General features: G+C 45.2%; 1 protein-coding gene across 1 annotated transcript in view; it reads right to left on the bottom strand.

Moving 5' to 3' along the window:
• LOC144762280 (latexin-like) overlaps nucleotides 1-23,807 on the bottom strand; it is a 152,408-nt gene that overhangs the window by 21,415 nt on the left and 107,186 nt on the right. Inside the window, exon 2 of the mRNA XM_078647418.1 lies at nucleotides 1,777-1,851. Coding sequence (XP_078503544.1) covers nucleotides 1,777-1,851 — 75 coding nt within the window. The remainder of the gene's footprint in view (nucleotides 1-1,776; nucleotides 1,852-23,807) is intronic.

Raw genomic sequence — 23,807 nt, 5'->3', positions numbered from 1 at the left:
TGGCTTCGCCCTTCCCATTCCCTGAGGCAGTACTCCTGACCATACTAGATGAATTGAGCAAAGAAGCAGACAAGGGCACTACCCAGGTACTGATGCTCCATGATCTATCGGCGGCTTTTGACGCTGTCGACCATGAACTCTTGGTGGACCATGTCAGGGACTCCGGGGTCCAGGAATCGGACCTTAAATGGCTGACGTCTTTCTTAGATAGTTGCTCTCAATCAGTTCCACTCTCCCAATTCATTGCGCCCAAACTGTGTAACTGACCTGTAGCGTGCCACAGGGATGATCTCTGTCCCCACACATGTTCAATTTGTACTTCCTTCCATTAGTTCAGTCTATGGGGGAAATGAATGTGTGCACTTTTAACTATGCTGATGATATGCAATTAATTATTACTATGGACAATACTCCTGACTCTATTCTGATTTTCCAGACAACTATGTTACATATACGTAACTGGATCAACAGCAACCACTTAAAACTAAATACAGACAAAACAGAACTTGTCTTAGTCGGTGGCTCCCGAAATCCTTGGAACTTCAATTTTTGGCCCGCTGAGTTGGGGACTTCACCCCTTCCCTCAACTTCAGCAAAGAGCCTAAGAGTCACAAGTGATAGCGATCTTTCTCTGAAGTCCCAGATCGAGTCTGTAGTTTCCTTTCTCCAGCTCCGGAAGATCAAGAAAATTAGTAGATTCATTACTTTTGAAGCTTTTGTTCAGGTCGTTCTTTCAATGGTCTTCTCCCACATTGATTATGCAAACTCGCTCTACTTCGGCCTTCCGGTACATTTAACAAGAAGACTGCAAATGGTGCAAAACCAGGCAGCTAGACTGATCTACCATCAGCTGAGATGGTGTCACGTCACTCCCTACATTAGGAAGCTGCACTGGCTACCAGTAACACAAAGCAGTGCATTTAAGATTGGATGCCTTATCTTTAAATCCCTGCACAGCACCTGCCCGGAATTTGTCTCTACCATCACCCAGAGGTATATCCCTGCTCGGAATCTAAGGTCATCCAACTTTAACCTCTTGGTTATCCCACACCTTTAAATGGAAGAGATTAGGCGGATCTAGATTTGCTGTTCTGACCCCTCGTTTTTGGGACTCCATCCCTTTAAACACCAGATCCTTACCGTTTTAACTTCAATTTAGGAGACTCCTAAAAATGTAGCTGTTCTCCCAAGTTTATGAATAAATCAACGAGCTGCAGGCTAGTCTCTATAACCTGCGCCAAGAAACCGTATGGTGTACATGCGCTCTACAAATATTTTTAACATAACAAGTTCTTGGGACATATCTATAAAATTCAATGCCTGAGTATTTAAACAATTCAGCATTGTAACACTTTTGCCCAACTGCAATATATGGCGACACAAATATATTTCATAATAGGGAACCTGTTTAGATACGGAGAGTAGGAATACATTCAAAATCCACTTTTTAGATTTTGAGGACTCTCACTCCCCTCAGACTTGTGCCCAACAAATCATTTATGGGAGCACCCAAAGCACGTCAGATAAAACACCGGATGCGGCAGGGCCATTGATTGAAATGAGACCAGATGACAACTAACAAGTATGATGTGGTAGTTGGCTGGCTTTGGATTGTTGTTAAAAGCACTCTTGCTGTGGCAGCCTGAGCAAACCATTTCAAGCCAACCTGGAGATGCTCTCTAAATTTGATAGAAAAGTTCAGCGCCAGGTGGGCGAAGGCCAGCCTCTGCCATTCCAGAGGATTGGAGTATATCCATCCAACATCATACTACTTACATTTTTGAGGATGTCCCGGAGCGGAAAAGTTAACTTGTATTTGTGCTTTTTAACTCCACCAGCTTCCTCGATGTCCTGAAAACCAAAGAGAACAAAATTTGACTCTAAACTTCTTGAATCCTGCTATAGAACATTTTAACAAGTGACTTATTAAAAACGTATTATTCTTTATTTGGCTTCTGCTTTAAGAAAATTCTCTAACAATTACAAAACAACTCAACATTAATATTAAAGTAACCTAAAAGAGAAACGCCTAAATTACAGATATAAATAAATAATAATCATATAATATTGGACAGTTTTTATTTCATGCTAGTCTCCAACTACCACTCTAACAGTACAATGTTCTTCCTGTAGGCCTTTCTCAGTATTAAAATAGCTGCATCAAAAGTATGTAGCAAATGTCATAAAAAAGTCAATACCATCGGCGGCTGAGAGGGACGGCTGCCGGACTAATGGAGCCAGACGGCTGCAGATACCGCCACAGGGCGTGCTAGGGATATGCTGCAGGTGGGACCAGCTCCCCGAAAGACTGCGACATCAGCAAAGCCGATGGGACCAGAGAATAGCATGGAGTTAATCACACAGGGAAACTGCCCACGTGGCCATAAAGGACTGTCGAGAGGAGTCCTCAAACAGGGGCGACGGGGTGACTGAGAGGGGGGTGACAGCAACAACAACTGAACACTTCATAACCCACATCCCCCTTCGGGCCTCACACTATCTACTACAGGTAGGTTGGTTGTGCGTTGTGAGGATTTGGCTGCTTGGGGTGGGGCGCCCACCTTGGACTGCACAGTGGCAATGCAGGGGAGCTTGGGCCCAGCCACTTTTGGACTCTGGGAGTCACTAATAGCGCAACCTGCCTACCCTACGGGTGGAAAATACTGTTCTCCCTTTGTCCTGGCATTTCAAACGTAGATGGGCAAGGAAGCAGCACAAAGGAACACACAACAAACAAAATGGACCAGTTAACAACCACAGGGGCAGGTCGAGCAGGTGTGGTCCCATCAAGCAATCTCACAGCGCAGGTGCTGGAGAGCCCTACAGGCACACAAATCCTGGCAGCAATTGAAACCTCGCAATCAGCATTGGATACAAAAATAAACAATCTCCTAAGATGTCAAGAGTGGACCTATACAAAGACGCTGAGAGATCCTTGGCCACTGAACCGGGTAGCCTTGCAGGAAGACGAACAGATATTTGCAGCGACAGTAGGCTTACTAACATAGATTGCCAGAAAGTTTGAGGAGAGGGTCGAAGATGCTGAGGGTCACTCACGCCGCGGCAAACTCCGCTTTGTGGGATTGCCCAAGGAAGTCAAGTGAAAGACCCCAGAACTGTTTCTGGAAAGATGACTATGAACAGCGTTAGACCCCTCTGCACTGTCTGGGTTTTTTTTTAATAGTAAAAACAGCTCACAGATCTTTGGCCCCCAGTTCCCCGCCGGCCACAAACATTGATTGCAAAACTCCTCAACTACAAAGACTGTGCTATAATCCTACATCAGTTCGAGAGTCTTGAGATTTCAATCTTTGATAATCATGTTATACACAAATTCCTGGAATAAACACAACAGGTCCAACGCCTTCGACAGTCTTTAACAGCAGTAACACAAATGTTGAAAGCTATAGATGCAAGATATATGCTCCTGTTCCCTGGGAAGCTTAAGGTACTATATGAGGGCAAATCATACTTCTCAAAACTACGGACGATGCCTGGGAATGGGTACAAGTACACTGTGGAAGTCGCCCCTCAGCTTCAATGAGCGGAGACTCTCATTCATGGACCCCGAGGACACAAAGGGGCTGACGAACATGTGGGAGACGAGGGAATACACAGTCAGAGCCTCGCATGGTGGTCTGCAGAGGTGGAACCCTGGTTACTGAAGGCCGACAGAGAGAAAGATAGGAGGACAGAGCCTTGCTGGAGGCAATCACGGTGGCAACACTACAGACTGAATGACTGGCAGAAACGGTGGTGGATACACCAAACTCACTTGATGTGACTGACCCATGAACTGAGTTTGTGGACACCCCAGGGTGAAGTAGATACAACTGACTTTTCATCAAGACTCAGAGAACCTGGACACGTGAACCCTGCAACCAGAATTGGACCATGAAGAATTGGGTTTGGATTCTGCATCTAAATATGGGCAGTGCTGCAAGATGCCTTTGGTCTGTCCTCTCCTTTCCCATCCCCCTCCTGGGGGGGGTTAAGAAAGAGCGGCCCTTTTATGTGTGAACATTGGGGAATCTAGCACCAACAGATCTGCCATACTCAAAACGCCAGTGATTAGATCTGTTTTTCTGGATTATTACTGAATTACGAACAAGATTTTCTTTTTCTTTCAAATTGATAACGTTAAAGTGTATGCAGTACAGAACCCAGGAAGACAACTTCCTTAGGATCAGAGGGGCAGGATACTTTCCCCTCATGGTGCTGGGACGTTGGATGTAACCCCCGTACTATAGACCTAAATAACGAGTAGACCGTACACTAAATAGTTTTTGGGGGGAGGGGCATATAAAAAAATCTGTCAGTTGTGACTAGGGGGTTACAGTTGGTAGCAGGAAGTCTCTACCCAAGGGGAGGGAAGTTAGTTGGCTCAATGAAATCGCAGTCTTATGCCCAAACAAGAAATCTGGACATTGGAGATTGTGGGGTAGGGACTGAGAGACTGAATGGAGCTGTCCCTCGGGAGAGGCAACGACATTCCTTCAGGGCATTAGGCGAGATAGGATGACGGCCAAAATTAATACTGCCACCTGGAATGTCGGGGCTTAACACTTGTGTAAATATGGGGTAACATTGTTCTGGGGATGGCAGGGTGTCTGTGCAGCGTTTCTCCAAGAGAAGCACCTGTTGGTTGGGGAGAAACCAAAGTTACGGGATAAACGGAGGGGACAGTTATACTCCTCGAATTACTCCAACTATGCGAAGGTGGGTCTTGATCTGGATTGCCCCAGGAGTCCCCTTCCAGATGAGATTCATTAACACAGACACAGAAGGTAGGTACGTGCTGCTGTATGGCACACTGGATCGTAGTGAGCCGTGATGCTTAATGTAATGTATACTCCCCTTTAAGTGGGATAAAAAAAACGGGGGGTCACTCAAAGGGACGTGGCCAATGTAATTAAGCGGTACAAAAGGGGGTGGTGATGGACGGAGCATCTGAACCAATCAAACACTCACACCCAATCAAAAGATCTGGGTTTAATCCATCACCGTTCTTTAGCCCACTCTGCCACCCCAGTTCAGACATGGCCATATGCAAATCAGTCTGACCCTGTGCCTCATGGGAACAGTTCAGCCCGAACTGCCAAGCCATGCCTTCCCTGGACCGGAAACCAGCTTCCTAGGACCGGTTTCTGGCATTCCTGCCGTCTTCAGCCAGGCTTGCTTGAATCCAGTGGCAAAGTGAGCAAGGGACTCACGTCTGAGCATACCCTGCCAACTTATGGCGAACAAAGCGGTACAAAAGGGGGTGGTGATGGACAGAGCATCTGAACCAATCAAACACTCACACCCAGTCAAAAGATCTGGGTTTAATCCATCACTGTTCTTTAGCCCACTCTGCCACCCCAGTTCAGACATGGCCATATGCAAATCAGTCTGACCCTGTGCCTCATGGGAACAGTCCAGCCCGAACTGCCAAGCCATGCCTTCCCTGGACCGGAAACAAGCTTCCTAGGACCGGTTTCTGGCATTCCAGCCGTCTTCAGCCAGGCTTGCTTGAATCCAGTGGCAAAGTGAGCAAGGGACTCACGTCTGAGCATACCCTGCCAACTTATGGCGAACAAAGCGGTACAAAAGGGGGTGGTGATGGACGGAGCATCTGAACCAATCAAACACTCACACCCAGTCAAAAGATCTGGGTTTAATCCATCACCGTTCTTTGGCACCGAATGCCAGAAACCGGTCTTAGGAAGCTTGATTCCGGTCCAGGGAAGGCATGGCTTGGCAGTTCAGGCTGGACTGTACCCATGAGGCACAGGGTCAGACTGATTTGCATATGGCCATGTCTGAACTGGGGTGGCAGAGTGGGCTAAAGAACAGTGATGGATTAAACCCAGATCTGTTGACTGGGTGTGAGTGTTTGATTGGTTCAGATGTTCCGTCCATCACCACCCCCGTTTGTACCGCTTTGTTCGCCATAAGTTGGCAGGGTATGCTCAGACGTTGAGTCCCTTGCTCACTTTGCCACTGGATTCAAGCAAGCCTGGCTGAAGACGGCTGAAATGCCAGAAACCGGTCCTGGGAAGCTTAATTCCGGTCCAGGGAAGGCATGGCGTGGCAGTTCGGGCTGGACTGTTTCCATGAGGCACAGGGTCAGACTGATTTGCATACGGCCATGTCTGAACTGGGGTGGCAGAGTGGGCTAAAGAACGGTGATGGATTAAACCCAGATCTGTTGACTGGGTGTGAGTGTTTGATTGGTTCAGATGCTCCGTCCATCACCACCCCCGTTTGTACCGCTTTGTTCGCCATAAGTTGGCAGGGTATGCTCAGACGTTGAGTCCCTTGCTCACGTTGCCACTGGATTCAAGCAAGCCTGGCTGAAGACGGCTGAAATGCCAGAAACCAGTCCTAGGAAGCTTGATTCCGGTCCAGGGAAGGCATGGCTTGGCAGTTTGGACTGGACTGTTCCCATGAGGCACAGGGTCAGACTGATTTGCATATGGCCATGTCTGAACTGGGGTGGCAGAGTGGGCTAAAAAACGGCGCTGGATTAAACCCAGATCTGTTGACTGGGTGTGAGTGTTTGATTGGTTCAGATGCTCCATCCATCACCACCCCCGTTTGTACCGCTTTGTTCGCCATAAGTTAGGAGGGTATGCTCAGACGTTGAGTCCCTTGCTCACTTTGCCACTGGATTCAAGCAAGCCGGGCTGAAGACGGCTGAAATGCCAGAAACCGGTCCTAGGAAGCTTGATTCCGGTCCAGGGAAGGCATGGCTTGGCAGTTCGGGCTGGGCTGTTCCCATGAAGCACAGGGTCAGACTGATTTGCATATGGCCAAGTCTGAACTGGGGTGGCAGAGTAGGCTAAAGAACGGTGATGGATTAAACCCAGATCTGTTGACTGGGTGTGAGTATTTGATTGGTTCAGATGCTTCGTCCATCACCACCCCCGTTTGCCCCGCAAAGTAATTAAGGGCTTGGCTTAAAAACACATAAGCTAAAAATCTGTGCTTAGCATAGTGTGCTACTAGACTTGTATTTGGCTGTTTCGGGTATTGCATCCAGATTTATGATACAAGAAGTAACATCATACCTACAAGTCAGGACTATTGGCGTTGTCAATGGTTGTAGTTGCATAAGATAAATAAGCAGCAACTATGGCTTGTATATAATATAGAAAATGCTTCTACTTAAAGCCCCGGTGACGCCACAACAATGTTGCTGCTCCTGATTTTCAAAACGAGAAGGGAAATCCAGAGAGAAAATGACTCTCGTTAAAGGATTTCCCTTCCCAACAACGCTCACCTGGCATGATGTCATGCCGTAACTTCTCCACTAGTGAGAAGTGAGCAGTGTGAGCAGCGCACAAGGATGTGCCTGCTGTCACTACAGTCCATAAAAAAACGGACCGGCTTGTGCCAGGGCACAAAACGCCCAATAGAGACCTGTTTCGAGGCCCCCTTTTAAAAACTGCAGGTGCTCAGACCCAGTGAGACCCGACCCGGCCCACTTAAAGCCCTGCCTCTAACGCAGACAACATGTTGGTATTGGGGAGTAGCTGAGTCCGTAAGGATATACCCCACTCATATGGGCTGGACACTTTAATGGTGTCCTGGACAGGCAGGGAGATCGGCACCCCCTTCTTGGCCCCTAAAAAGAGAGAATGAAGCCCAATAAAACGGCTACACTTGGGAAACAAAGGCAAACTTTAATTGTGTGGATATTTGGAGGGAAACCCACCCAGATGGGGGAGAGGGGTGCGGTGTTTTTATACTATACCCCGGTTCATGATACTTATGGTAGATTAGACTGTTTTATAGTCACTGAGCGGATCACACATACACATACGGGAAGGATACAGTACAAGGCAAGATTTCTCTCTGAACATGATCCGCTCCTATTGGAATATAGCATGGAAAGGACAAGACCTCGCTTCCCACTGTGGAGATTAGAACCCGAAGCTCTGCAGGACGACTCCAATAGGAAAGGACTCAGGGTAGTAATCTCCGGCTATTTTGAACATCACTGGACACCCACAGCAACCAGGGGAACGGAGTGGGAGGCCCTGAAAGTGGTAATTCGGGGGAAAGGATTGTCTCGCTGTAGTCTACGGTGCTTAAAAACAGCTTGATAGAGAATAAGTGGACTGCGAACAGCACCTGGCCAACATCATTTTTTCAAAATTTTGGAACAGTAAAGCTATAGATGGTGAACCTTGATTTTAGGTGTAAATTACAAATATTCACAAAATGGTGTGTATCGCTGTTTGTCTTCTAAAACGTTTTGGTGTCATAACCGAGTAGAACCAGGGAGTCTGAAGTGCACTCAGTAGGATCTTTAGCAGGTTTGACCATAATCTAGGTCCTAAAGTTTTATGATTGAATCATTTGGAAATGGAGATTTTGGCAACCTCATTTATTATTTGCACCAAGTCTATCTTGCACTATAGCACCTACATAAAATGTCTCCTGCAAAATCTGAAAAACACAGCAGGTACCGCGAGCTGTGGGTGTCAGATAGCCACAAGGGTAGACTCTGTGACCTGAAGTTGTTTAGAAGTCGCTCTAAGAGGTTCTTATGGATACCCCTAAATGTTTTAAAGAACACAGCCGCAAGTACATATGGGTCTAAAGTTTTATGATTGAATCATTTGGAAATGGAGATTTTGACCACCTCATTTAAGACATGTTTTTCTGACCCTGTCTGTTACAGATACTGTAGGGGGAGGTACTGATTGAAGGACAGGGCTGTGTTATTTGGAGAACAGTGGGACATTTCACATAAGGATATGCATAATATTTGGTGAATATTTTAATCTATTTCCTTTTGTTAGCTTACACCCATGGAGTCCTTCAGTTTATTATATATTATAAATATTAGACTCTCTTAGAAACTATTTATGGTCAATGAAAGTAATTTATGTGCCTCTGTCCTGAAACAGTAATAAAAGGGTTAGATGCACCTGAAGCATTGTGATGCACTCAGAGACTGCAGTTTCCTGTGAAGCGCCCTTCTGGGTCGTCTACGTTCTGTTACCTACTTGGTGTTTTGTGGCTTTCCCTAGTTCCAGTGCATCTGCCTCTAGTTCTGGCTTCTTGAAATGTTCTGTAGGTGAAGGGCAGCACTAAGGTTTATGGCATTTGTTCTCACCACTGCCTTGGCTTTCTCCCAGCTGATTCTTTAAGAAATCCCTTCTTTTAAAACCAATTAGTTTTTTTGACAATGACAATTTCATGCTTCACAGGTACAAGGCACTGAACAGTATAAAGCATGGAGGCCTCAACTCAAATGCAAGGGAGCCTCTGCAGAGGACATGAGGAGAGATGCATAAGCAGTATAGAGGGAGGAATGATGATAAATCAGATAGCAGCTTAGTAGAAAAAAGAGGGCGGGCGGTCGGAGTCCAAGGGACTCAGATTATCGAAAATCAGTGACTATGTGATAGGGTCTGGGCCATCATTAGGGAGATCAAGAGTTCTCACGAGAGGCCGAGCATAGGAACCCAGAGTATCTGAGTTAGATGAGGGGACCCCTTCTCTATAAACTGTTGAACAGGGAGTGCGGGTGTAGGGGAGGGTGAGCGTACCACCTTCATGGAACTACGAGGAAGCATCCTCTCTTACCACATCCATGAATTGCACATCCAGCAACTGGTCCCATGCCTTCCCCATTGGATGGTTACAAAGGTCCCCGTCATCCTCCCTGAGGCAGGGCAGTTCCCCACAGCACTGGCCCAACGTACCATAGCGCTCTCCAGGGCGCACTACTAGGAGGGATCACACTCTTCCACTGCAATGTAACTGTGCATTTAGATAGACGCAGAGTCAGGTCATTGAAACTAGCGGCCATTTTTTATTTCTTCTGCTGTCTGTATAACCCCAACACTCCCACCTGTCCTAGAGTGGTCGGCTTGTGGTATGCAAGTTCTCTCCAGAACTGAGGGTGAGGCAACCCCATAGGACGTTTGAGGTCCTCAGCTAGGGCCTGGGATCGAAGCACAGGTGTAAGGGGCAATCATAAAGATATGGTTGATGCGCTATGGTGAAAGGTAGGCTCTACGTAGAACAAAAACTATCAACTGTAGGCGAATAGTGCAGGGAATCTTCTTGGGGTATTCCAGGGCCCTCACCCATTCCGTTTCATGTAATGCCCTGCCAAATTCTGCTTCCCAATTCTCATGAAGGTGTTTAAGAGGGATTTGAGTGTGCGTGATTATAGCCTGCGTCAGCTAGGATAGTAATCGCCTCCAGTTATCTAAACTGTGGAGGCTATTTACAAGCCTGGATGGAGCATCACTATACCCCCTTTTTTTGGTAATAAGCGCCACAAATTCCATAGCACTTACATTCTACAAACATTGGGAGTTTGTCTTCAGCTCAAAATTGTGTATATATGCACTTACATCAAACTGACGGATTTTAAACCAACACGATACCTTGCCTAACAAGGAACAGTACCTCCCAGCAGCACGTGATAATATTCTATAAGGGAGAACCTTTTTCGTCTATTGTGCAGGTGTGCCCTCTAGGGTGAAGGAATAGTACCAGAAAAGGGTGAAATCAAACACCTTATTAAGTCCAAGCCTTTCCGAAGCCATATTTACGACATGTTGCAAGCTTACCCAAGAATGCATTCCATCCATTGTTTACCAAAGGCTTTGTGTGTTGTCACTCACCTTAGCCTGCTTTCTGTTTTGATTTGATTTAGGCTCTCCAGTATGTTTGTGTACCTCCTGTGGAGTCTCCCACCTAAATAAAAAACTCTGAGTTGCACTTTTTGGGATATATGCTGTTTCTGTGTGCTGACCCTTGTTCAGTCAAGCTACCCAATCTGGTTGTAAATAGATTTATTTTAAAAGCTGTTGGCATTCATTTTAATTTTAAGGCAGTTAAATTGTTGCTTTGCATGTGCTTTTTCTGCCTGGCCTTTGTCACTTGTTCGAATAGAAGATGCATAACTCTGTCACTTTCACCGTTTTAAATAACAAACTCATCCTGCTTCCTTCTTTTCTAAGTGCACAGCAAGCTCATCGTAGCCTTGTTAGCTCTATATATAAATGCAGTTCACCACAAACAGCCACAACACTCAGAACAAAAACACATGGGTAAAAGACATTGTCATTTACAAGGCCAATAGCTTTCTTTAACTCTTGCAAATGCGAGACCTATTGCATTGCAGATGCTTGTTTTTATTGGTATCTGCAGTACGCTATGTGCACTTTCACATTTCAAAAGACGTCAGATTAACTTTTAAATATACCCCTCCCTGACCACTGCATGAATACCGCACAAAGAGGGCGCTTTGTTAATTACAGAAATCCCTGGATGTTTCCTCTATTGTCCCCCCTCCCTCTCCCATCCATGTCCTTCGTGTAGCTTATGTTTTTTAGGTCTCGCCTGAGCCAGCACGCATGCGCTACCCTGCGAGGCTTTTTGTAGGGCTTTTAAACTCGAAACACACGCTCGTGCGTGTGCTTTTTTTTATCTCCAGCTATTGGCCTTAGCATGTATCGTTCAAAAAAGACAGCACGCAATTGGTCCAAGGCGGGTGCATGTCCAGCCTTCTCTTTCCCCTGCTTGGGAGCGATTAGCAGCGCCATCTATTACCAATTATCGCGCCCACTTATCGCGTTCGTGTTAATTGGAAACAGATGGGGGTCGCGCTGGCCTTGGTGCACTTCTGCTCCAAACGCAGCGCTTTCACTTTAGCCGCCGATTAGAGCTACTAGCTGCACAGGCACTTTAGCAGCCTGTGTGGTAAGACCGCTGTACACGCACTTTGTCTGTGCCCCTAACTCACCTGTACACTTGAGCAGCTTGTACACTTTAGCAGTTTGTGCACTTAGACAGCAGTACACCACCGCTGTCCGAACACTTAGCTGCCTGTACTGGATACCCTTGCCACACTACCTCTTAGATCCTGTTCACTCTAACTACATGCGCACCTTGGTTAGTTTCCTACTGTGCCCCTCCAGCCCCCTCAGCATTCCAAGCAAGACTCGTGTTCGCTTTTAACATCTATATTTTATGTTAAATTCAATACTATTGGAAAATGACCATAACAACGCTTACGTTTTTACATTTACCCCGCCCCCAAGCACAGTGTTTTCCCACTTTTACTAACCTTTGTCTATCCAGGCTCTGTCTCTGAGGCCCTAGAATCAATCACAGCCCTGACTGATATCCATGAGGAATGACTGTTGACATGAAACCAGTAGCTACAATGTAACAGCACTGTTACAGTTTGCAAGTACAGTGCTGAGTGTCAGGGCCCCTCTCTGTCCCACGTCAGTATGAAACCGATCATCCTGTGGACTTGTGTAAGCAAAATGCACTAATCCCAGCATGTAACAGGAACATATGAACCCCCAACATGTAATGACGTGGATCTCTCTGCTTGCAACTGATATTCAGATTCAGTCACGTGTAAACAATTCTCAGAGCCAACTACATGCGTTCAAAACTGTGTTCATCAACGTTAAAATGAAGCACGCATAAGCGTCCAGATGCAAACACGATATTCAGACCTACGAGCATATAAACCTAATATACATCTTCCTTTAGATTTAAACAAAGTCTACACCTCACTGTACGTATACAGGCAATATACACATCCCTCCACATATGCGCATAGAGGACAGAAAATTCACATGTATCTGCTGTGATCTTCAGTTGCACACCCAGTGTACAGATCCATCAGGCCACATGTAAATATTACACACAGAAACTCCCACATGCCCACTTACATATCTCTCTACACGCATTGTTAATATATAGATTTCTCCTGGTGTAGACACAATGTACAGAGATGTCTCGAAACCACAAGTAAACACAAATTTGGTATAAGGAAACCTCCACTATAGGCACATACACAGAAAACTTCACACGTGCACAAAATATAATATAAAGATCCCTAGGTGTGTGTATGTGAGACACAAGCCTACATGCATAGACACGTAAGAGACACCAAGACCACATGTAAACATAATATACAGTAACTTTCACATGTGCACACACTGATCACAGGACATGTAATCATAATGTGCAAATTCCGTCACTTGCAGACACAATATACAGATCTCTCAGACCACAAGTAAAACAAGCATTGGCATAGCCAATAGGTCTCGCCTTTGGGACCTTATAAGTATTTAGTTATGCAGCAGGTCCCAAAGGCGAGACCTATTGGCTATGCCAATGCTTGTTTAGGTCTTGCCTAGGCAGCGCTTGTTCTGTCTCTTCGAAATATGCTGTGTTCAGGATATGGGCATAAAGCTTCGCCCACTTATCACCCATCATTTTAATTGGCTCCTGTCCTTTGTAAATGGTGGCTTTTCATTGGTCAATAGGCTTAGTAGTCACTCCTTAGTACCGCCTTGTCTCTTCTTGTAACCTCCCATGAGGACACCCCCTGTTACATGTGTTGTTACTCCCTAGGTTTTAATTATAGCCTCAAGGCACTATTTTCTTTAAAAGCATCATGGAGGACACACACTTGGTCCTAAGCTAGGCTGGCAGTGGTTACTTCACTCACTAGAACATCTCACACTTATATGATACAGTCTACAAATGTCCCTTCATCAGCTCCACACACAGTACAACCTTATCTGAAATTAATGTAATAATTCTTTTGTCACATTTCAAAGCTACTAATTGTATTTATGGACATGGCTATTTGAATGTACTTGTAGTACTCTCTTGCATGCAATGCATTATGAGTAGGGTGGTTTTACAATATCTTCTGCAGGGTGCAGTACCATATGTGACCAAAAGCCGTCCATTTTTGGCCACATATGATACTGAACCCTGCAAAATGGCTCGGTAAAAATCATCGCCATTCATAATGCCAATAACTCCAACTTTTTAGACATGCAGTGCTGGTGCCTTGCTATCTAGGGACCTCTAGGAGCAGCTTGCGGTACTGCATCAAGACATACAATGCTGGTTCCTGGCTTACTACGCAAGCATTTGGAATGCACTAGGTCTCGCATTACTGAAAGTATGAGCTATTGGCGTTGCAATATTATTTGCAACGCCAATACCTCAAACTATCAGTAATGCAAGACCTATTGCATTGCAAATGCTTGTTTGTAACGTACTGGGTGTCCACTTCACGGTGTTTGCATTTTTTTGCCATATTGGGGAAGCCCTCACACTCTGTTAAACTGTCCTCTGCAGCACACACATGGCGCTGCGTCTCCTCTGGTTTCAGCCAGTGCTTCTGCAGCTGCTCAACACCCGCCTTCAGCACTTTCATGCCGAGGGGGAGGAGGAAGAGGAAGAGGAGGGATCAGTGAACCTCCCCGAAACTACGGTCACAACGTGATTAAACTAAAGAGTACACACAGAAGACTTTGGCATGCATAGCATGTATTTTTTACTCACATTGAATTAATTAACTTTGTTGTTCAAAAATATTTGGTTACTTGGCGCCTGTTTCATATGGTGAACAACGTCCTCTCAGGTAATCCAGAAGGTCTCAATTAACAAGGTATAGATTACGTCTGCGAGGCTCAAATTTCACTCCTGTGATTGAACTGACGTATTTATTTTTTGTGGATTCTCAGCAAGATTCAGAACTATGCCCAGAAATATCCAAACTGATTAGATTTGCAGGCACAGTGGCCCCAGACCCTACACTTGCGTAGTGTCAGTGGCTTTAAGAACTTACTAGTGCGTTGTGCCTTTTTGTGTTTTTTAAACAAATGTTATTAAGCTTTTCTTCCATATCTGCTTACAATTCAGATTATACAGTGGAGCCTTGCAAGATTTTCATAAATGCAGTGTATACAGGGTATCAATAGCTGAGGTAGATCATAGTGTCATACAATTAGGCCTGCCTAAATCTCAATCTATTATTTTGTCATTATATCCAGGCTCTGAGCTACCTGGTATGCAAGTCCCGTCTATTTCTCCTATATAACCTTTCGTTTTTCTAGCGCCTTCTTTCTGATTCATAGATTTTTGTTAAAGCAAGTACACTACCAAACTCCCTCTCGTCCCCCCTTCACCCCCCTAGTGCCTTTCTCACCCCTTTTCTATCCACACTGCAAACAAGTATGGCCCTGTTGATTCTTGTTTTCACACTGGTCCACACCACCTAAAGTAACTGAAGCTGGGTTTGGCGGCTTAGTGGACTGTTTTTTTTTTTTAGTAAACCTTTTTATTAAAGTTTCTGATGCAGAGTATACGAGCATAAACAACAACATTTGCAGTTTTTCATCAAACGGTTACATTAAAATGCCAGTATGGTGAACAAGTGGGTATATTGAGTGTTAGGGCGCATTTATTGTCTTCCATACATGGCTTGCGTGTGGCTGGATGCACTTGATCTGTAGTGATGCGCTTGGGTGTTAGGATCTCGTCAGAGTAACTCCGCCGCAGTTGTGGAAGTATGCAATTGTCGCTTTGAGCACATCAGCTAGGGGGGTAACTTAGGATGGTGGAATCAGAGAGGTGGCTTAGTGGACTAATAGATTGCTCACGAAAAGGATCCCTGGGAGTACTTGAAATAACAGAATGCATGCATGATTCTTTTCTAATGGCTAATTGTGCATGAGATCACAGGGTGCACCAGTGTTCACCATTCCCTTTCACTGCCTGCAAATGACTTGCAAAGTCACAAACCGAATGACCACAGTGAGTGTCTTAAATCAGTCTTATCCATACAATTACATGCTTAAACATACACTACAGTATGTCACCCGCTAGCAATAATGTAGACCGTTCTGGTGCCTGCCCACTTGGAGCAACCTGGCACCCGTACTTACAGGAGCAAAATCACACATTTTTTCTTTTTGTTAATATTAACCTTCGAAAGGGTTTACCTTTCCATACCTGGAGCTCTTTTAGGAACCCCTAATTGTTGGAACAAATCATATTAAACAACAAGCATTTGCAAAGCAAAAGCTCGCATTTTCAAAACGTTGACCTGTAGGTATTCTAAATGAAAATGCCTTTTATTATTGCAGGTTTTTTAAACGCATAAATAAAAGGCATTCTCATTAACAATGGCAATAGCTCAAAATCTCGCAAATGCAAGACCTATCGAATTGCAAATTCTTGTTTTATATATTAGAACATCTCTTTCCTTTATACTGGGGACAAAGGGTGGAGTCGGTGCTATTGTTGATGCCAGTGTTTTATTTAAATATTTCTTACTTGGCATTTCTTCAAAGGCAGGTCAGGTCACGCATCCCCCATCATAGATGTGGAAATATCAATAGCTGTAATGTAGTCATATGATATTTCCTCTCCCATGAATATTTAACAAGCATTTGCAATGCAATCGTTCTCGCCTTTGGGACCTTATAAGTGTTTAGCTATGCAGCACAATATCCTGGATGTTTTGCCACCAGGGATCGAACAGCTATACAATTACTACACACTGGGTAACGCAGTGTAATTTACAACTGCAATATTTAAGAAGAAAAAAAGTTTTATCCTTTTTTTATTTTTGTGAAAAAGTAAAACGGAGATCAGCTCCAGATGAAAGGAAACATTCCCAGTCTCATCTTTGGCCCTCCATTAAGATAAACAAACTGCAAAATCACTGTGCTGTTTATGCAGTGGTCACAGATCGAGCTAATAAGGTAAACAGAGCGGTTTTCACCCTCACAACCTATAAGCAAGATTAATACAAGGAAAACATTGTTTTTGTTTAATATCTGTTTATTGAATTCAAACAAATAGAAAGTACATGTCGCAGTGAAGGGAAAACAAGGGTGGGAGGGCAACACAGGCTGGGATACATTGTAAGTTTTCAGTTTCGGGTCGGCTCAACAGAGCAACACCGTCCCCACAAACCCCGAAACACAAATGCATTGAAGGCACGGGGACCTCCCAAATCACAAGTGGCAGCGCCAAAAGGAAACCCTCACCAGGACCTAGGGAGGGGCTATGGGAGGAACTAAAGGGCAGAAGCCAAAGCAGGACAGGATTCAATTGTCCAGTAGAAGGATGACATAGCATCTCAGCCAGAGAGTCAAAAGGGGGTCCAAGTAAACATGGCCCAAACAGATATGAAACACCCACCCCACGTAAAGGAGACATTCCGCACTGCGACAATATTAATATACTTTGCCCACACGAAATAAAGGGTATCATACAACAATGGAGAGAGGGAAAAAAAGTCAGAAGAGAGGTGAAGACAGAGAGAAAGAGAAGAAATCTGCTAAGGGTGCGTCCCCCTAGAGGGGGGGGAGGGAAGAGAAGGGGGATCAAAGGAGGATGCGCCATGGGGAGAGGGAGGAGGGAGAGGGAGAGGGACTAGGGCCTAGATTGGGGGCCAGTAACCTTAAGGTCAAAGGGACCCGCCTGGCAGTTCAAGCAGGTCGCTCCGGGGAGTCCGGTCTCTGACCCCGAGAGAAGGGCTCCAGAGGGTCTTCGAACAACTGCAGGGCACGCAGTCTGGGGGGCATCAAGCGGGAGTGCTCGGTTTTAGTGAAATAGCGTATAAGTGGCTCTGCCAGATGCGGTCAAATTGAGTCTCTGTGTTATTGAGGCGAGCCGTGAGTAGCTCCAAGGACATGACATCCCACAGCTGAAGAAACCAAGCAGCAATAGGAGGAGGGTGGGGCCACTACCAACAGGAAGCAATGGACTGTCGTGCCGCTCCCAATAGATTAAGAATTAGGTGCCAGATTGCCGAAATCATGGCCTTCAGCGTGCCGGGCCGAATGCCCAGGTGCTCGACCACAAGTGCGAATATTAAAGGAGAGACCGCGCACCCCCGGCAAGTGCTACAGTGGATAGAGATAGGGGCAGTGGTGGAGCCATTGAAACGGATGCGAGTGGTGGGCTTCGCATAGGGGGCCATCAGTTTAGGAATCAATCTTTTTATTGAATGGAAGGCACTTTTTTTTTTCAGAACCAATATGGAAGGCACTTTTAACGTTTACACAGCTTCCTCGACTGGGCCTTGCTACGGAATCAGAACAGACTGTAGACCTGAACCTGGAAAAGGCCCCGGGAATTGGTCTAGCAAAGATGACCAACATCTTAAACAGCTGCTCTTCACTCCAGAATATGAAACACAGGGGATGCATGACATTCTTAACAGGGGCAACATATTTAAACTCCACACCAACATGCAAGGGCTACAACACCTAACTACAGCAGACCTACCTTCAGTCAAATTCTGCACGCAAGAAAATAACAATACACTGGAACAAACACTTACAACATGGCGAACAGAGGAGATCGCACAGTTAATATTATCCTCAAGGGAAATATGGGGCATAATCTAGACCGGCAAAACCACGCTACCCAGGCCCACTAGAGGAACCACTGGCAACGAAGGGCAAAATGAAAAAATTCGCCAGACAAAAAAGAACAGGCTCATTCAGTACTACAGAACGCAAGAGGGAATAGTCCACCACCGGCAAATTATCCTTTGACCAATTTAGGAAAACAAGCAAATACTAAAGATGACGCCGATTTCTGGTGCTGGCTAACTGGTACATTGAACAAGCAGAAAGACAACTGACCATCCCAAAAACCATCAAAGGATAAGAGTCAAGAAACCTTCCATTTACTATCATGGAACATAGCCAGCGCCAGGAAATGGCTGGAAGACGGTCTGCCCCTCCACAATTTGGCATCATGCGACATCATCGCCCTTCAAGAAACATGGGCCCTAGAGGGGCTACCACTTGTTGGGTACACGCATTTTAACATCCCAGCAGGAAAAAACTGCAAATATGGTCGACCAAAAGGGCAGATATCAGTCTACATCTCGACGGACATCAATATCAGATCAGAGCAAATAGCCCCGCATGGGCCAAACATACAATTAATAAAACTGTCTCTTCCTGGCAGAGCGACCCCGGTACTACTAGTGAACTCCTATGTACCTCCGAACGTGAAAGAGAAACAAGCCCAGCTGAATCAGCTAGTATCTACAATTAGTGATATTCGAAACAACAACCCCACCTGGGAAGTCATCTTAACAGGTGACTTCAACTCAAATCTAATCCACACACCAGAGGAGGACGAGAAGCTAGCTGTAGACAACGATTTCTGGAACGTGACACCACAAAACCACCTTAAAACAGAGCATCACGATCCAGTTGATCAACAACTGGTAACAACCTTGGAATATCTTGGACTACGGTTCCTTAACGGGAGAACTCCAGGTGATAACCTGCCACAGCACACTCATCTAGGAATCTCGACCACTTCAAGACTTGACTACACAGCAGTCTCACTTCCACTATTGCCCCTTGTTCAGCAATTTTCAATTGAATTTACATCAAAAAGTGACCACTCATACCAGCATACCTATTTCAACCTAAAACTTAACAAACATCGTAACACCAAGACAGTTGCAGATAGTTCCTTCTCCACCAACCTGAAACGATTAATTTGGACAATGGCCAACATTGAAGATCTTCAGGTAAAAGTACAGAGATTAAAAATGGGGAGTGAGACAACTATAGGTAACCAGATACAAAAATGGGAGAACTTCACGGAAGAGTTAACAACAATTATGTCCACTTCTCAAAAAAAATCACGGCCTTCAACTCACAATATCCACTTCCAAAAAACCTGGTAAAGCTCAAAATAGAAATAAGGAGAAACGCGAGAGCATTAAAAAAGACAACTACGTCATCAAAAGACTGGGCCCAAAGACAGAATCTTAAGAAAGAGTATAAAAAGAAAATGTGGGAATACAAAAGATCCCTGAAGGACGATTTCTGGGCAAAATTACTCTGCACGGCAAAGAACACCAACTCAAGTGCATTCTGGAGGATCATCAATGGCTTAAACCATCCTTCAAACCTAATAACATCAAATGTCCAAGAAGCGGACTGGGCTGCGCTATTAATACAGAGATTCTCGGATGTAATACAAGATCTGCCTAACACACGAGCAAAACAACAAAACAATAATAAAAAGGTCACACAAAGAACAGCGAGCTCCATAGCTAGTGGTGAACATAAAACCCCCTGTACAAATGCAGCATTCCCGAAGGAAGAATGCAGTGCAACTCAATCATCAGATGGGGATCAGTGGACATCAATGCTCCATCGAGAAGATGCACAACCTTTGGAGAACAACGAGACAGCAGACACGTCCAGACACCCAGGCTTCTGTGAGGACGATACAAGAAGAATAATAAGGAAGAGCCGCGGCAGTGGAGCTCCAGGCCCGAACTGCATTCCCCCAATAGTTTTCAAAGCTGACCCAGACTTTTGAAGCGAAAATTTTAAAAAAACTATTCGATGAGGTAGAAATTGCAAATCAAATTCCATCAAGCTGGCAAGGCTCAGTAATCTCACCTATCTTCAAAGGAGGAGACCGAACATCTCCAGCAAATTATAGACTGATCGCTCTCCTGGATGTGGACGCGAAGTACTATGCATCCTTACTCCTTGAAGATCTGATAAGCTGATCTGATGCCACAAAGAGAATCCCGCTGAATCAAACAGGCTTCAGGAAGGGGAGCGGGACAATGACAAACGTCCTGTCACTCTCAGTGCTAGCTGATAAATACCTCCGAAGGAAACAGCACCTCCATCTTTGATCTAAAGGCGGCCTTCGATAGCGTAGATCACAATATCCTATGGAGGAAACTGCGCAGCTGGAATATTCCGTAAAAAACACTCAGAGGAATTTAACTCCTTTATTCCAACACATGGATGGAAGTAAAACTGGGGAACGGAACACGGCTCTCAAGAAAAATCAATACCAGCAAAGGCCTTAAGCAAGGTTGTGTTCTGGCCCCGCATCTCTTCAATCTTTTTATGGCAGACCTAGCCTCAAGCCTAAACAAGCCTAAACAAGATCCCATCCCACCCACCCAAACTAGGCTCCTTACTTCTAACTAATTTATCCTACGCGGACGACGTCGTACTGATGAGCTTAACTAAGATTGGCCTTCAAAGGTCACTCGAGGGGCTGGCGGAATTTATAACCATTAACAGCCTGGAGATAAACACAACAAAAAGCAAAACAATGCTCATCACCAGACGACAGAGAGTCAATCAACACGCCCAACTGGAGGGAAAAAAGATAGAAGCTGTGCCTAACTACAAGTACTTGGGCTTTTACTTCGACAATCGACACAAATCGCCAGCAGCAAAAATCTTACATTGCCCAGAGAGCAAACTTGCTTTCGTTTGCCTTTAGGTCTCTAGCAAAAAAGCTCATGGGGCCATCATACAAACCTCTATTGGCAACAATAAAAGCTAAGGTGCTCCCGACGCTGTCATACGGCAGCGTAGCCCTCCACGGGAAAGATGCAGATCTGCTGAATAAAGTACAGACGGCTATCTACAAATCCACCTTCCAAATTCACCGGGTAGCTTCACCAGCTCAGACATGATTAGAATTTTGAATACTAAACGAAACACTGGGAAGGAAGTATGCAACTATCAAGCATTGGTATAGCTTGAAACAGAATATAGCAGCTTCAGAATTGCACAAAGATCAACCCGGATAAGACCGAGGTATTGGTAATTCCATCTACCACCTCACCGTGGAGTGATCTGTATTGGCCTGCTGAGCTTGGATCAGCCCCAAAACCTAGTGCCAATGTAAAGAGCCTGGGGATTAAATTAGATTGTGACCTATCAATGTGCAGTCAAGTTTCCGCTGTTGTTGGAACTTGCACGAACATCATCAGACAATTGAGAAAGTTAGCTCCCTTCCTTTCTCATTCTATGATACGTTCAATTGTAGCAGCAACTGTCATCTCACGGATCGATTATGGGAATGCCCTGTATCTTGGCCTCCCAAAAATGTTGACAAACAGACTCCAGGTCGTAATGAACGACGCCGCACGGCTAATCTTCGGAGTGCCCAGACGAACAAAGGCCTCCCCTCTTCTCCAAAACCTTCATTGGCTCCCTGTTAAGGAGAGGGTTGAGTTTAAGAGCCTCTGTATAGCGCATAAGGCGATCTACGGCCATGCGCCGGCCTACATCAAAGCCCGCCTGGAAGTTTACAACCCGACGAGAACACTCAGATCATCAGACTCTCAGTTATTGGTCTGCCCCCGCTACAAATTAGTGACTAAGGGAGGGAGAGCCTTCTCTGTCCTGGCCCCCCAATTATGGAACAAGCTGCCTGAGGGGCTACGCAGGGAGATGAATCTCCTACGGTTCAGGAAATCACTGAAAACCCTGCTGTTTAGAAGAGCCTGGATTGCAGTGTAGTCCTGTAGCTGCATCTCTCTCAGGAGTGAACCAAGTTATTGTAATGACATCGATTTCCAAGCGCTTAGAGGCCTGCAGGTGATTGGGCGCGCTATAAATCTAAATTAACAATAACAATAACAATAACAAAGCACTGTGGGACGAAATAAAAACTGATGCAAAGTCCTCATACAATCAATTTCTCGAGAAGGCCTTAACAGACACCGGCACAAGAAACCTTTGGGAAACCAATCTGCCTTACCCGGCCTTCAAGCAAGCCATAAATAAGTCAGCAAAATTCCATTCACTTTTAATTGATAAAGCCACCTTCAGCACAAGAAAACATGCCTGGATGGTTATATCCAAATACAAAACACTCACTGCAGCCCCATATCTAACAATTACATTCCCGGTCCCTAGAAAACAACAGTTAATGGCGCTACGACTGGAAAAATTTCCTTCCACCATGGACCAGCCAATCTGGGTTCATGACGGACCCAAAATTTGTAGATTATGTGGGAGCAGCAAGGAGGACTTCATTCACCTTGTTTGTTTCTGCCCGAATTTAGCCCATGCTCGAGCCATCTTCCTAAAAAAGGCCATGAACGATCGAGGCATAAGAACGTGCAGATCGGAGATTATTGCAACCCTAAATCCAACAGGCACCCGTTTGAACTGCCTATTAATAAAGTTCCTTTTGTCTCATGTTCAAGCGTTGAAATGTAACCTGGTACCCTGCATAGGATAGGGTAATAGGATGGTGGACTCTGCGGCAGATGGCTCTCTCGAACTCAACAAAGAATAGTACCAGAACCTTGGGAGTCATATTTTACATGGATCAACAAAAGTTTCTTGATTGATTTTTTAACTTGTATATTATGTACACCAAAACGTCTATATTTTAAAAATAAGAAAATATTTGCTCTAGATACAGAATGTTTTAGGATTAAGGGAACGAGAATGTAGCCAAACATTAAGAGTTTCATCTGTAGTACTTGATTTTACAAAACGTATTGTTATGGTTTTAATTAACTGAAACAATAAACTTTCTTCTTCTTATTATTATTATTATTATTATGTTTACACACTTCCTGCCCACATCCAATGGCCGGCAGAGCTATCGTCAGGCATGTGTACACAGAGTTTTAGCCACAACCCGTAGGCCGGCCGCGTAAGAATTAGTTAGTGAGCAGAAGTTGTCGCTTCCGTTTTCATGACCAAACATGGAAGAAGAAACATTGATAAAAGTATGACGGGCAGAACTATCCTGCAAACCAAGGCAAAACCCGCCTACCCCTCTTCCTACAACCCCCCCTCTGCACCAGCTAATGTCGCTATGGCCTATTCTGAGCATTTTGTAGGGGGCATGTAGGGCCCCTGTGTTTTAATCCTCTGAGGGCTAACCTGTGGGTGGCTTCTCCAGTGGCATTAGCTTGAGAACCTGTAAGTACTTAGGGCAAATGATCTCCCGCATGTCTTGCGTTAGCAGGTCTTCAAAAGGGGCCCACAATGTGGCAATGTCACCCCCTTTCCCTTGAACTCCCTGAGACAGTTGCTCTATAGCTAGTAAGTGCCAAAGCTGATAAATCCATGACAGCAGTTCAGGGGCTGAAGCACTGCCCCATTGTGTTAGGATGACCTGCCTGGCTGCCAACAACGTCAAAGCGATTTGACGCCCCCTAAGCGACCTCAGTGGGAAAGCCTTAGGATGGG

The sequence above is a fragment of the Lissotriton helveticus genome, chromosome 6 (genome assembly GCF_964261635.1).
Source record: "Lissotriton helveticus chromosome 6, aLisHel1.1, whole genome shotgun sequence".
Lineage (NCBI taxonomy): Eukaryota > Metazoa > Chordata > Amphibia > Caudata > Salamandridae > Lissotriton > Lissotriton helveticus.
The sequence above is the reverse complement of the archived record's forward strand: the minus strand, read 5'-3'. Positions and strand labels throughout refer to the sequence as shown.